This window comes from Pyxicephalus adspersus, chromosome 6 (genome assembly GCF_032062135.1).
Source record: "Pyxicephalus adspersus chromosome 6, UCB_Pads_2.0, whole genome shotgun sequence".
Classification (NCBI taxonomy): domain Eukaryota; kingdom Metazoa; phylum Chordata; class Amphibia; order Anura; family Pyxicephalidae; genus Pyxicephalus; species Pyxicephalus adspersus.
In genome coordinates, this window is record NC_092863.1 from 36,714,619 (window position 1) to 36,731,026 (window position 16,408).

The 16,408-nt window shown below is 38.0% G+C and overlaps 1 protein-coding gene across 4 annotated transcripts in view; it reads right to left on the reverse strand.

Annotated features, from left to right (window-relative positions):
• Positions 1-16,408, reverse strand: part of MTMR3 (myotubularin related protein 3) — a 60,611-nt gene that overhangs the window by 11,585 nt on the left and 32,618 nt on the right. For all 4 annotated transcript variants that reach the window (XM_072415280.1, XM_072415279.1, XM_072415282.1 and 1 more), the window contains exons 8-15: positions 15,184-15,350; positions 13,112-13,208; positions 8,193-8,306; positions 7,274-7,482; positions 5,910-6,038; positions 4,166-4,277; positions 3,461-3,656; positions 2,939-3,124 (exon numbers count right to left, since the gene is read on the reverse strand). In XM_072415280.1, coding sequence (XP_072271381.1) covers positions 2,939-3,124; positions 3,461-3,656; positions 4,166-4,277; positions 5,910-6,038; positions 7,274-7,482; positions 8,193-8,306; positions 13,112-13,208; positions 15,184-15,350 — 1,210 coding nt within the window. The remainder of the gene's footprint in view (positions 1-2,938; positions 3,125-3,460; positions 3,657-4,165; positions 4,278-5,909; positions 6,039-7,273; positions 7,483-8,192; positions 8,307-13,111; positions 13,209-15,183; positions 15,351-16,408) is intronic.

The window sequence follows — 16,408 nt, forward strand, 5'->3', positions numbered from 1 at the left end:
CTTTCATATGTGGCACTTCCATAACCCTGCACTACCCAGTGATATAATGCATTTGTAGATATACAGCTTTCACACTGAACATTTGATTCCAAATCAAAACATGAGGAAAAAAATGATCAAAACTGTTATTCTCAAGAGCATGGGGGAGACGGACCTTTAGACAGGGAAAGCTTTACAGCTCCATAGAGGGTTAACAACCCATCAGCAGGACTGGTATCTGAATTTTTGTGCAAGAAGGAACAGGAGAAGCTCTAGTAGGCGACCCATGAAAATGTTTCTGATCAAACTCCCAGAAACAGACTCCATGAGGGTGGTTTGTGGGCCCAGCATCCCAGAGAATGCCATTTGCCAGAAAACACCAGAATTGGCAGGCTTGCCGCTGGCACCATTTCCTCTTCAAAAGTGAGAAAGTTGACACTAAGCAAATATGGCAGAAATAAAAGCCTACTACCTTCAATATTATCTAGCCTGACCAGTTGGGCCTGGGAATTCCTATTTATTTGAAGGGCAGTACAGATCTCACTGCGCTGCTAATGGTGTTCTGCAAGACAGTGTGGTCTGAGGTTGTGCGCTGCTCTAGGCAGTGAATAAGCAAAATTACTTTTTCTACTTACACACATTTCTTTTCTTTCAGATCATGTCTGACTCTGCTGTTTCTCGTCGTAAGTGCCTAAACAACCCTGATTCATTTTATTATATCCGTGGCAGTTTCTCCATTCCCAGTCAAAGGGTGAACATCAACACATTTGTAGAGCAAGCCTATTTGGCATATTTTAAAGTTAAACTTGGTGATCAAGATAAGTCCTGGGCCCCTCAAAGTGTGCAAACAGTGTTTATGGATGTGTACAAAGGGAACACATGAAAAGATGCCATTTGGTATACCTATGGTTTGGCGAGAGACAGGAGATCATTTCAGTGACTGTTACTTTTGTATAGTGAAAACTTAAGGATATAACAAGAAAAATAAGTAACAGAGAATCCTAGTCTACCATCGGCTATACCCTCCGTGGCTCATTCAGATTAAATCCCAGTGCCAGCTTTCGTTACATTACCCCCTCTTGAACATGATTATGGTGTTTAACTAGGTGACAACAATGATGACTAGTTTGAAATTGAAGAGGACTCTCTGTTCGTAAGGGATTTGATCAGCATGAGTTGAGTGATTTGGCACGTGATTTGGGCTTATCCAAGAAGGCTTCAGAACTCCTTGCATCAAGACTGCGTTAGAAAAAGTTACTTGAAAAAGAAACAAAGGTATCGTACTTTCGAACCAGAGAAATTGCATTTCTTCAGCACTTTAAAACTGGCTTTGTGTATTGCCATAACATACCTGGTTTAATAGAGGAATTGGAAATTCCAATCTCTAACTCAACTGAATGGCGACTATTCATCGATAGCTCAAAGCGGAGCTCAAAGTGTGTTCTCCTTCACAATGGCAATATATTTGGGTCAGTCCCAATTGGCCATTCAGTTTTTCTTTGTGAATAATATGCAGATATAAAGAGAGTCATTGAGTTGTTGCAATATCACCAACACAATTGGGTCATCTGTGTTGACTATAAAATGGTATGTTTCCTTCTTGGTCAGCAACCTGGATACACCAAGTATCCCTGTTATCTGTGCATGTGGGACAATAGAGCTCGTGAGAGGCATTGGGTGGAAAGGAATTGGCCTCCACGATCTGCCCAAAAACCAGGTGATCCAAACATTCTACATGAGCCACCTGTTGATAGAAAAATATTATATTTCTGCCTCTGCACATGAAACTGGGTATGATGAAGCAGTTTGTTAAAGCTTGCCAACTAAAGGAGACCGTTTCAAGTACCTCATTTTGGCATTTCCTAGCCTGTCATTTGAAAAAATAAAGGCCAGGATGTTTGATGGCCTACAGATTCGGTAGCTCATCAAAGATGAACATTTCATCAGGACAATGTCAGAAGTCGAAAAAAATGCTTGGTTATCATTTAAAGCCATTGTCAAGGACTTTCTTGGAAACACACAAGAAAATTACACAGAAATTGTTCAGAAACTCTTGGAGAGCTACAAAATGTTTGGTTACAATATGAGCATCAAGGTGCATTTTCTGCATAGCCATCTTTCTAACTTCCCGGAAACCTTGGTGCAGTCAGTGATGAGCAAGGTGAATGATTCCACCAAGAATTGAGGGTCATGAAAAGACAGTATATATGATGGCTGACTATTGTTGGAGCATTCAGTGGGATTGTCCTAACACTGAACACTCCAGGGAAAGCGATAAGCCTGAATTTTTGCCTTACTGCTTACCCGAATAATTTTCAAATGTTTTACTGTAAAAAAAGACATTTACATAAACAGTACATTCAAGTTATTTCATTATTTGTTCATTGTATGTAAAAGTTGTATGTTTTTTTTTACAAAAATGGAGGGTAACCTGTATCATAAAATTTGGATGTGATAGCAAAAAACTGGGGGTCATTTCTAGATTCAGCACCCAAAAATTAGTAAAAAACAAGTGTAAGATCTAACTCAACAAAAAATGTGTTCCCCAGTGTATTCTAACACTATTAAGGTGTGCAACCTGTGGCTTACACTTTGCGATTGGACCCAACTAGATAAATATCCAAACATATTTGTATATGCTGGGAAAAGTCACAGTCAAGCTATTTAGGTCTATTCATAACATATCAAAACGTCAGCTAAGAAAATAACTGCAGATTAGCCTTGAGCACCACAAAAATTAAATGTTCACATTTTCCCCACAATTCTGAAAAAAAAAAATAGCTTGTTTTACTTCCACATCCTGTACTATATATCAATTTATAAAAATAGAGCAAGCCAAAAACAGGCTGCTTTCAAACTATTTAACCCATACTTCTACAATTAGAATGCCCCAACACAGAGAGGTGAATATCCTAAACTCTACCAGTATAGCTGATCTCCACCTTCTACATGCACTCACCAAAAATGCCTCATTAAATTCGAAAGAGCAAGGAAACTGTCTCTGTAACTGGTGAACGCAGTCCAACCATTGCAAGAAGACGGGGCAGCGCTCATTCAGGTCTTCAGAGTTTTCTCCATGCCCACAGCGGTCAGCAAATTTGTGTCCAAAGTCCAACCAATCAGTTTCTACTAGAACCTGAAAACCCTACATGAGAGAAATAATTTACTGTTTGATGAGCATCTATTATATAGAAAGTTTAAGGGTACTTTTAAAAAAGGTGGGTAAATAGATTTTTTCACCATACACTTACATACACCATTTAATTCCTGTGGTGTTGAAATGAAGTACAAATAAAGAATAAAAAGTAGATGACTTATGAGAAAATGGTATCAGCCAATCTAGTAGGTAAACTACAGAAAAAATGGATCAGGAGAAAAGAGCACATGAAAACACACAGAGCAAAAAACAGTAGACATTGGGCTAATCAGATTTATTTTACAGGTGGATCTGTTAATCCTTTGTGTGGATTTATGAACAAACCTCAATGGTCCTGTAATATGGATCCAGCAGGAGTTTGGAGAGGGCTACAATTTGTGGAGTGCGATCCCATCCATCCGAACAGTGCACTAGAACAGGACGCTGATCACGATCCAATGCATGAACAACCAGCAGAGATGATTTAAGTAACATAGAAAGGTGCTGCAACCACTTTGTGCCCTCCAGTGCAGATAGCCAACTGAACGTAATAAAAAGAAAAAATGGTTATTACACCAAAGCAGTATAGTAAGTGACTAAAGTCTGGCTTCTCATTTTACTTTTCTAAAACTCTGTATTTATTAAATCTCAAATTTTACACCAAAGTCAATGAGTGTAGTGCTAAAATTGATAGTAAATGTGTTGTACATCAAGTAAATGTAGTATATTTCAACAGTATTGGAACTGGCAATAACCACTGCATACTTTTACTATGACATAGGATACATGGATGTTCAAGATAGAGATCATTACTGCTTGTTAATGTGACAGCTTTTGTGCTTACAGCCACAGCTAAGCTAAGACAAAAGCCATAAACTGGACAATACAGAAGTTGCATGTTTTTCCCATTAGAAAACCAAATGGCACATTGCTGCAAATCTTACATCAGATAATTGAAAAATGCAAATGTGGATAGCAGGAAATCAAAATTAACTAGAAGAGGTCAAGATTGAAATTCAAACAACAAAGTGACAGAAAACAAACAATTACTTGGCTGGATCCGGCATCTGTGTACACAGTAGACGTAATGATTGGAAGCTCTTGCGGATGGAGTGTATATTGGCCATCCCCATAAAAACAACTTCACAGTTGGGATAATACTCTGCAAAGTAAACAGGCAATTGTATCACAAGCATATATAAATAATATGCATGGGTGTCAGTAGAATATTCCTTTGGTAATGCACATAAAGGATTTGATTCATGGAAAGAGAATATTTTGACAGCTAAATGTTTTAATTAAATTAGGAATATACATATAATGATCCAAGTAACCAAGGCCTTAAAGGAAAGGTGCTCAAAGAAATATGGTCAGCAATTGCTGACTGCAGTTTTGAAAATACTACTTTACTGGTTTGTGCTGATTAACACGCTTCAGTACTTCTCAGTAACTTAACCAGAACAAGTATGCATGAAAAGAATCTTGACCTCTGCAAAGTTGTTCTCATTCAGTAACCCAAAAAAGTATAAATGCCATAAACAAAGATAATGTTTATTTTACATAAATGGTGGCAGTGGCATGTCTTTCTAAATAAACACACAATTAGGTAAGAATATGTCACATATCTCCGAATGTTATACTTGTAACCAATAATGTAACTAATCTAAATCTTCTTGTATGTATTGTATATAAATGTTTCCTGTAAAACTGGAAATTGAAAACCTAGCCTAATTTACAGCCTTTGTAGTGTGACTCCTCTCCTTAACACATAGCAGTGCTTTTGTATGCCTGGATGCTGCTCAGTCACTAAATGGAGCATTAGACGCTCCATTTAATCCTCTAACTCCTTTTTTCCGGGCATCCAGAAATAAGGAAATATAGCCGTACTTCTCTAGCCCCCTTTTGCCCCTCTGCACTCCCTCCATCTTCCACCCTACCCCCTTCCATTCATCTGATCAATCAAAGCATGTGTGGCATCATTTAGGAGAGTCTGGAAATAAAGGGGGGGAAAAAAAAAGCAGCCCCATCATCCCTCTGCAAACGGAGCACGGTGAGTCCTACACTGTGGCTTCTCTCCTTTCCAGCACAGATGGAACAGTGGGCGAACCTTTTCATTTTTTTTTTTTTTTTTTTTTTTTTTTAATTCAGGTACTTATCACATCACCCAAACTAGCACTGCAGAGGCACAAGTATGGGTGGGTGATGTGTCTTCCTACAAATACAAAAAAAAAAAAAATCAAGCACTAGGAAACCACCTTATGATACAATTTCCCATCTTGGGCATGAGCAGAAAGAGCAGCCCCACACCTTCCTGTGATGCACGTATCCCAGAAGGCTGCAGGTTTCCTGGCAAGGATGGAAGGGGATAGGTCCTTCCCACAAAATGTAAAAAACAAAAAAAACATTTTTACATTTTATTAAAGGGACAGCCAACCATATTTATACAATGTTAAAAATGTGGCGATATGTCCTATTTTATAAGTCATTGTGTTACTGTATAAAATGTTTAATTAAAGGCACTGTAAGGAAAGCCTTACAGTGGAAAAGGTCACTAAAAGCAAACACGGATATCAATCTTGCACAGTTTATAGTATACAAAACTAGGAAAAACCTAAGTGATTAGGTTTTAGAAACACTATATTTATGCTGTGCTAATAATACTGCTAAGTAGATAGAATGATATGCTGACCCCAGTCTCAAATGCATAAACAATCCACAGCTACAACAGTACACCTAAAGCTGGGACATGCCAACCTAACCATACCCTTTAACCCACAAAGGTTCCCTGCCTCACCTGGGCACTCACAGCCTCCACCTTTAGCACGATTGGCTACAGCAGCAGCATAGGATCGGGCATCAAGGATCAAGAGCTTTGGGGGCTGGGCAGAGTTGCTGTCAGAGGAGGGTGAATTTGACATGGGATCTGTAAAAAGAAATTTTTACCGATTTACATATAGAGTTGTGTTCAGAATAATACTAATGTGTTTAAACAAGTGAAAAAAGCTCAAAATCCTTGAAAAAGCTTTTATTTCCATACAGGCAAATGCATTGGCAACACTGCACATTCTATTCCAAATCAAAACATGAAGAAACATTTATCAAATTATTAGTATTCCTTTACATAAAGTGAAAAAAGGGAATATTAGGCAGTTCAAAATATAGCTGCGTGGAGTTCAATTAGTGAGGTCATTCATTCTGATCATTCAGCCAATGGTCAACTCCTGGAAGATCAAAGCAGGCCTAAAAGTTACCTTGTGAGTACTGTTAACATTATAGGACACCTATGTGGAGAAAAATCCCAATATTAGAAAGGAAAAAAATATATATGTGCTGAAGAGGTTACAGTTTGCCAAAGAACACACTGACTGGCTTAAAAAGTAATGGTACAATATTTTGTGAACTGATGAAAGCAACCTTTCTTTTTGGGTCTAGGGGCCGCAGTTTGCCAGACCCCCTAAAAACACTGAATCCCGGCTACAGTACACTGTGAAGACTGGGAAGCATGGTGGTGCAAGCATCATGATAAGGGAATGTTTCTCATACTATGGTGTTGGGCCTTTTTATCACATACCAGGGATTGTGGATCAGTTGGAATACATCATATTATTTGAAGAGGTCATGTTGCCTTATGCTAAACAGGAAATGCTCTTGAAATGGGTGTTTCAACAGGACAACAACCCCAAACACACCAGTAAGCGACCAATGTCTTGCTTCCAGACCAACAAAACTGATGTTATGGGGTGCCAGCTAAATCCCTAGACATTAGAAAATTTATAGGGTGGCATCAAAAATGCTGTTTCTGAGGCAAAACCAAGAAATGCAGAAGAATTGTGGAATGTAGTTCAATCATACTGAATTGGAATATCAGGTGCCAGAAGTTGGTTTACTCCATCCAACACAGATGTGCAGAAGTTCCCAGAAACAGTGGTTATACAAATAAATATTAGTTCAGTGATTCAGAGGAAACTAAAATCTTGAAACATTTTTCAGTTTAAGTTTGTAAAGCGAATGTTTAGGTTTGTAAAGAGGAATGTAGACGCTGCTATATTTTGAACTTTATTTACACTACATTTATTCAGAACACAACTGTTTGCCCATTAAAACAAAGGCCAAATCAAGCACAAATGCAAACAAGCCTGGCCTGCAGTGATTTCTTACCGAAATCAACGTCAGAAAACACTCCACCATTAACATGGTTACGTGTATGTAAACCATTTGCCATTTTGCCAGAACTGCTTCGGCTGCTGTCAGAGGCAGAGGCTCTGGCTATTGACTGAATAAGGTGCTCATCATCTGCATTCCTCCAGCCCCACCAGCTAACCTCCGGCTGGCCACAGCGAGCAATGACAGCCCCATTACTTTGATGCCTGGTGAGGAAAGATATCAATGTTAAAAGAGCAGAAAGGCAAAGATGCAGAACAGTTCTGTTATTATTCTTCACTTGTACTTTAACTGCAGTCACAGCTGTCGACTGTTGTGGGTGAAACTTTGTACCATTTTTTACTGAATGATCACTGCAAATGGCTGTAATAGTTCTCGTTCATTCAAACTTGCTTCATTGTGTGCACAGGAGCACTTACACACTTGTGCACTGCTGCAGTGTCCAATCAACCCTACAGACTTGCATTCATATATGAGGATTTAGGCAAGTCATAAACAATGTGAAATACCTTGTTAAGAACACCAAAATAATTTATAGCTGGTAACAGAAAAAACAGGTCTGAGGCTGCTAATCACATCCTCAGCAGTTAAAAAGATTACATTTTCAGAAACAGCAAGTCTACTTAACAGGATATTTACCTTTTGCAACATATAAACTCTTTCTCATCTACTGCATAGTGTTAAAGTGGATCTTCCACGTTCTATGGCTAAAGCAGCATCTTGCTCCTGCCACCTCCATAAATATATATCTCCTCAATATTGTTGTTGTTTTTTTCTGGTCTTAATTATAACAACACAGTTTTACAAGTAGCAAAACGCTGACCTCCTATTGGATTATTGTGTACATTTCATGTGTGTTGCTGTAGTTATGTGTTCTGGGTGAGTTGAGTGTTAGTAGGACACACTCAAGTTTTACCTGTACACCACTGCAGGAATACGTTTCCAAGAGCGAAAGCTAGCAACACTCTCCAATTCTTTGTCTGTTATAAGTGCTGGAACAATCAACTCTTGTGGATAGCTCGCACATAATCTATCAAAATAAAAAAACAACACAAAACTTAAAATTAGCAAACATGAAATCTTAAAGGTTTTAGTCATTTAGGTCATGAGAGAACAAAAAAAAAATCTTTTGTTTTTAATCTATTAAAAATAGTGATGCTGAAGTACGGTTAGCTAAGAAAAAGGGCACTAAGCTTCTAAACAATGTAAAGTTTCACATAGCTCCAAATTCTTAACAGAATAAAAATAAACAGTAGTATATATCTGAAATACCTTTACATCAATTTAGATTTTTTGACAGCAATTACATTTAATTGGCTTCAATGCTCTCCTCTAACTTATTGGACAATGCTCACTTGACCCTGGATAGCAGAGTTTTTTTCGTTAAAGAGTCTGCTTGGCACAGCCTCTTTTTGAAAAGCATCACCATTAGTTCCTGCTTCTTCCATACATGTGTGTTAAAATCTCAATTTATTTTACAAAAAACAAACATAAACTTTGCTTGGGCAAAAGGGGCAGAAACTGACACATTTTAATAAAGATGCTGTTCAGTATAAACACAGTGTAGGTACACAATTTTGAAAAGAAGGCCTGGAGATAACAGGTACCGGTAGCTTCCAAATGTGGCAACAAGCAGAAGACAGCTGCCAGAAAACCTGTGAAAAACAATCCCTCAGTCAAACAATCTTTGCACAAACAAGAAAGTTCAAATACCACCTGCAATTCAGCAGAGTAATCCAAAAAGAAATCAGGGAGAAGAAAAAAGCAAAGTATCTTTCAGCATATTTTCCCAAATCTATGGAGTCATCAGGGGCAGTAATTCACACTTTTGATCTGTTGCGTTTGTCCAATTGCACGGTCCCAGTCAGGAGGTGGCCAACCAATGTCATGACATAAAAAGGAGGCTTGCCAATATATGACAACTAATATAGTAAAGCTTTAAGAAAAAAACACATTGTTACCAGTAAAAAGTAATACCAGCCATCATGTTTAAGGCTATGCCTCTCTGTGTCCAAGGAATGCTGAACATCCTTTAATACAGACTGCACAGGTAAAGCTATGTTCAACAACCATGAGACCATTAGCCTTTGCACCACATGGGTGTTACAGAGGTTTTAAACTCTCTACATATGTTTTATAACAAAGCAAGCAACAGATTGTGCCAATCAGAAAGTAACCAGATGCAGCTAATTGTGGCAAATAAGCAGCTTTAGAGCAGAGAAAATTAAAGCATGACTCCAACCCAACTAGGGCCCACCAATATTTGGGCTCTATTAGCCAACTGTTGCAGGGAAGGGTAGCCCAGATTGCAAGCAGAGAGTGAGATAAGAAAATTCCAGAATGTATCCTTCACTTTCTAGCTATCCTATACCATATCATATCCTGTCAGCGAGTAAGAAAAGTTTAAAGAGGACCTATTTATTAGGGATATTTAAACTAGGACAGAGGGGGGTGGGACAGTTAAATAAGGTGGAAGAAAGGTTAGACAGGGGTCAGCCACGAGTGCAGGGTGGATTGGGGATAGTTGAGAGGAAAGTTATGTATAAATATAGGGAGCTTCCCATGGTAAATTCAAACATTGGAGTGCGCAACACTAACTGCATTCAAAAACAAAAGGATTTGGCAAATTTGGCATTAAAAGAGCCTGTTCACCAATGCTAGAAGTCTGGCAAACAAAATAGGGGAGTTGGAAGCCTTAATACGTGAAAAGAATCATGACTTAGTTGGTATTGCTGAATCCTGGCTTTGTCATTCACATGACTGGGCTGCCAATATTCCTGGTTATACTCTTTCGTAAAGAGTCAAACGAAAGAGTGATGGTGAATGTCTGTATGCGAGAAGTGATCTAAAAGTGAATGTGAAAGAAGTAATTGCTGACGGAGCAAGCAATGAGGTTGAGGCGTTATGGGTAGAGTTACATGTGGGGATGCACAATACGCAACTAATTTTTGGAGTCTTCTATAGGCCCCCCAATTGCTGAGGAAGAAATAGAGAATCAACTACTAGCACAATTATAAAAAGCAGCAAAATGTGGAAATGTTTTTATCATGGGAGATTTCAACTACCCTGACATTGACTGGAGTAATGGCACTACAGGAACAGCAAAAAGGAGGAAATTTGCGAATTTAATACAAGATAATGTTATGGTTTTCAAAAGCCCCGACTAGAAATGAAAGTCTGCTGGACCTAGTTCTTACCAACAATGCAGAGCTTATAACAAATGTGCACATAAAAGAGAATCTGGGTAGCAGTGACCATAATATGATTTTGTTTAATGTAAGCTGTAAACAGAAAGCAAAAACAGGAAAGATAAACATTTAATTTTAAGAGAGCAAATTTTCCATTATTAAGGACAGCTTTCTGTGACATGGACTGAGGGACAATATTGTCCTCAAAAAACACAGAATAGAAATGGGAATGTTTCAAGTCTGTTCTAGAAAAGCACACTGAAAAATATATTCCAATGGGTAAAAAGTTTAAAAGGCTAAAATTCAAACCTATGTGGCTCACAGCTGATATTAAAAAAGCCATAAAAGAACAAGGAAAGGGCATTCAAAAAATGTAAAAATGAAGTATCACCTTCATCGTTTGAAAACTATAAAGAATATAACAAGAGATCTGAGCATGTAGGCCTCTTAAAGACCAAAGTTGTCAAACAAATTTATTCTCTTTTTAGGAGGAAGTAAGTAAACAGGTGGACAGTGGAATAGCAGTCTATATAGTGTACTTAGACTTTGCTAAAGCATTTGACACTGTACCCCATTGACTGTTAATATGCAAGTTAGGGTCAATAGGTTTAGAAAAAAATCTGTAAATGGATAGAGAACTGGCTTAAAGACCGCATGCAGAAAGTAGTGATTCATACTCTGAATGATCTAAGGTTATTAGTGGTGTACCCCAGGGTTCAGTGTTGGGACCTTTACTGTTTAAAATCTTTATAAATGATATAGAATTTGGGTTTAAAGGTACCCTTTCTGTGTTTGCAGATGACACGAAACAATCTAATGGAATTAGGTCCATACAGGATGTCTATAATATACAGGCAGACCTGGATGTATTGTTTAATTAGGCAGCCAAGTGGCAAATTACATTTAATATAGATAAATGTTATTGTTAAAAGTTATGCACTTGGGGGCTAACAACATGCATGCTTCATACTGTCTAGAGGGAATACATTTGGGGCAGTCAGGAAAGAAAAAGGATCTGGGGGTTCTGGTAGATCATAGATTTAATAACAGCATGCATGGCCAAGCTATATCTAAAGCTAGTAAAGTACTTTCTTGTATCAAGAGAAAAAGAGTGCAGAGATGGAGATATAATCCTGCCCCTGTACAAAGCATTGGTCTGACCACATCTGGAATAGGCATCCAGTCTTGGACACCAGTTCACAAAAAGGACATTGTGGAATTTGAAGTGTGCAGAGAAGGGCAACTAAACTAATAAAAGAAATGGGGGAGCTTTGCTATGAGGAGAGATTAGCTGAACTAAATCTATTCTCCCTTAGGAAGAGACGTTTAAGGGGGATATGATCACCCTGTGTAAATAAATAAATAGTCCATATAGAGAACTCTTTTCCCAATTATTCACTTTGAGATCATTACAAAGAACAAGGGGGCATTCTTTGCGTCTGGAGGAAAAGAAGTTTAAGCTCCGGATAAGGAAGGGATTTTTCACTGTAAGGTCTGTGAAAATGTGGAATCGGCTCCCTACTACTCAGGAAGTAGTTTCAGCAAATACTATAGATTGCTTTAAGAAAATGCTTTAAGAAAAAGCTGAATGCTTTTCTAGAAGCACCGAATATAACTGGGTATTTAGGCTTAAAAGTAAAGATAACAGAGACTGTTGATCCAGGACACATCTGATTGCCTCATGGAATCAGGAAGGAATTTTTTTCCCCTGTTGAAGCATATTGTACCAGGGTTTTTTTATTGCCTTCCTCTGGACCCAATGTCCATGAGGTTTTATATCTGGTATATGTTTATTTCTCCAGTGGTTGACCTTGATGGACTAATGTCTTTTTTCAACCTAACCTATTATGTAACTAAACTCAAAAGTCACCCAAATAAAAAAAAAAAAATACACTCCCGCAGGGCTCTCGATCGGTCCAGAGGTCTTTTTCATCGAGTCCCGCGTCGTCATGGCATCCGTTTTCAGGCCAGTGCTCTGGGCGCCACCATCTTCTCTTCTTCCGGGTTCTTGTTTCTACATCACCCGACCCAGGCGCGGAGATCGGATGACATAGATGGGGAAAAAAATGTTTTTATCTTTTGACGAAAGGGCTCCTTCTGCGCATGCCTGAGATGCTCGGGCATGTGCAAAAAGCAGCACCCAAGAGCCTCCCAGGATGCGTGACGTGGGTATCCTGGGAGGCTTTGCGCTTCCATTCATTCTCGATCACCTAGGCATTCAAGAATTCGTAAGTAGTGCTCCAATTTTTTTTTTTTTAAAGGGTGTTGCACTTAAAAAAAAAAAACTATCAAACAGATTTTAAGACAATGAAGATAAAAACAGGAAGTAATATATGAAAAAGTAAAGCAACAGTCTTGAACAATAAAGAAACGTATTTTTACCAGCAATACCAAATTCTGAGGAAATGCAGGAGCTGTAAATGTAAGCAGCCTCCCAGTTTAGTGACTTTTGTCCTAGTCCAGGAAAAGAAACCCCAGAATAACCTATGCTCTCCAAATATCAAATGTATTATATGCTTAAGGAATAAGGGCACCTTAATTATTGTGGAACAACAATGTTGAATGTAAAGTAAAATAGTAAGAAATGCTTTTAAGAAAAAAGCCTTCACATTAAAATATGCTGACTTTTAAGTCAAATTTTATGTACCTGAATTTCTCATTAATATTTGAAATTCTCCAAGCATTATCCATGTCAAATCCCATCCGTTCAACTTCATTCTTAAAGCGCGAGATAACATGATCACCTGCATTTAAAAATTAAAAAAAAAAAAAAAATTATACTCAAAAAGAAAATGTATCTATGTATAACTCTTTTTACCACCAAGGACCGTAACAGTTGTAACAATTGTTCAGACAAATGCAGAAAATTAAAACTACATTTTAGTCACTTGAAACGGAAGTAAACCCAAAACAATAAAATCACACCTTCAATCCTGCAGATCAGTCTGTCCGTCAGAAAGATTTTTCCATCGGGTCCCACGTCGTCCCAGTATCTGTCTTCGGCCCAGCACAGAGGGAGTGCCATCTTCTCTCTTCTTCCTGGTTCTTCCTCCGTCACCCGATCGAGCACTGTGCAGGCGCAAGATCGGGTGACGTAGACTAGGAAAAAACCTGCCGATCTCACTGCGTATGCATGAGATCGGCAATTTTTTTTTCCCTCTTGATAAAAGTGCTCCCCTTCTGTGCATGCCTGGGATGCTTTAAAACAAATCTAATTATCACTTTTCACCAAACCAGTATTTCTTTTCTGACTAAAATATTTTCTTTCCTTTAGCATAAAGGTAATACTAACAACTGCAGACAAAGTTTATATTTAAATTATTTTTTAGCATGTTATCATATTTGGAGTCAACCCTAAAGGTTCTCCAAAAACAACAATAAAAGAAATGTTGCAGATTACCAATTCTTAAAAACAGTCGGAAAACAACTATTGATCGTGCCAGATATAGATATACAGTGCCGTTGTCACTTCCAGTGAGCTAAAGTGAGAAAACAAACAATCCTATCTTCATTCAGAGGAGTTTTTTGTAAGGCTAGGTACACACGTGCAATAGTTCCCGGCCGATATCAGACAAGAATCTGGTGCGAGTACAGGGCTCATAGTCCATCGTCCGAATGACCGTCCTGACGGATCTACGGACGACGCATGATTGTAGTGAAAGTGGAGAGGGAGGGAGGGAGGGAGGGAGAGAGAGCGAGCGCGAGAGAGAGAGAGCACACAGCAGGGTGCTGCTCCGTTGTTCTCCCCCTCCCCATAGAGCAGAAGGGTGCTGTACAGCACTCAATTCATGCATCATGCAGTCGTTAGTCGTTGGAAAGGATTGTGAATTATCGTTGGAAAGGATCTTTATTGCCCGTGTGTACATAGCCTAAATGACGGTCATCCACCCCACATGTGCAGAAAATAGGCAAAGGCTTGTTGAGGCGTTAACATGACTCTTAAAGTACATCTAACAACTTTCTAATGTCAGGTATCCCATTTAGAATTCCACTCATTAAATCAATAAATAATATCAATTAATCAGAATCCAGTGTTCTCACTAGGTGTTGTGTAGTTGCACTTTCCTAAGTGGTTATATATTTATGAACTTTTTAGTTTCTAGTTAAGGGATAGTGGTAATTTGTGTCTGGAATCTATTTTTCTGCTTACTTTAGGTGTCAGAGTCACCCCTGAATAACCCCCGTTGGTTGAATACAGAGGAATTATGTTGAAGGTTAGTAAACAAACACATTTGGTTCATGAAATGTATGATTTTCAATATATTTTGTGAACCACTTTGCTTATAATCTGTTAATATGTACTGGAAATGCTATAAGAATTTACCCTATTTTATTTTATGTTTTGTTGGTCTTTTAATTCTATTACATATGTAAGATGGTGCAATGCATTGGATCTTACAAATAGTGTCTCCATCCACTCACACAGAAATCATATATGATTTCTGGAAAATATATTCGTGTATAAATTACATGGTTTGTATAGATGTAATTAATCATGCTTAACTACATTTGTCTTTAAAATTACCATATAGTTAAAGACAAAATTAAGTTCAAGTCCTTTGCTTGTTGCAGCCTGACTGTGAGGCTTTAAATTAACTTTTAATCAACAGATTAGAACACAACCCTTTACCAAGTCAATAAATAATACTAACTGCAACATAAAATGACAGTATTACCAGAAAAAGGTAGTGTATATAGGAAACTAAACGATAAACATACCTGGGCGACATAAATCTCCATGCTGCTCTTTCTCACTAGCATAAACCTCCATGCACCAGGCATGATAAGCAAAGGAAAAAAGATCCTCTATGCGACTTGGGGGACGTAATGCTGCATTAAGACGTTTTTGCCAATCTTGAACCTGCTCAAAGTTAGAGAACTGACACCTGGGGGGAAAAAAGATAATATTTGGCCCAGCCATTTCTTTCATGAGGGTAGATGCATTACACAAGAATAACACATTTTGGAATGTCAACCTCTCATTCTTTTAATGCCAGATGCTTAATTATCATGTTAATTTCTTCTATTCTGCATTAATACTTCTCATCACCCAGGAAAAGTAGACAGATAAAGACTTCTAACTTTTCAGATACACATTTCTGGGTTAAAAGAACTGAATTTAAAAGAATTAGAAAAATATACAAGCAACTAAAATTTTTGGAAGAAAAACCATCAGCAGTACACTTTGGAAAGGTTTACGTAGAGTTACTTTGCAGACAGATAAACATATCCTACTTTTTACAACATCCTGAAATTCATTGAGAAGTAGAACTCACATTGGAGGGAGAGGGCCAGCACTATCAGTCAATTTGGCTCTAAAGCATTGAAACAATGACATCACTCCCCTGTTCTAAACATGTCTACAGGAGAAAAAGGCACTGTCCAGTCAGAAAGCCGATTTGCACAACAGAAAAATGGAGAGTTCCAAATATAGCAGGAATGACCACCAACATACATTATTAACTAGTTTTTTTATAACACCAAACATATTACACAGTGCTTTACAAAGTCCAAAGTCATGTCACTAACTGTCCCTCCAAAGGAGTTGACAATCTAAAAACACAGGTCAACATGTCATTCTCATCAGATATAATTTCATGTGGGCTTTGTAATATTTTTGATGCAGATTTCAAATCTGTGTTCAGTTTTTCTAGCACGTCTAGCTGTTGTGATACAGCTAATTATATATTGTGTGAAATTCGTTATAAATAGCCTTAACATATTACAACATTTTTATTTATTTATTTTTTATTTTTTAAGGTTAGAGACCGCACTAACCGTGATTTATTTCATTTGTCATCATGCCTAGAAGTTGCCTTAATGATCCAGATTCTGTTACGTGTGTGGTTAATTCAAGACGAAAGCACAACTTCACCAAATTACCACAGAACTTGAAAAGATATACCAATTTTATTTTGGCTGTCCACTTGGGCTCCACGTGTCA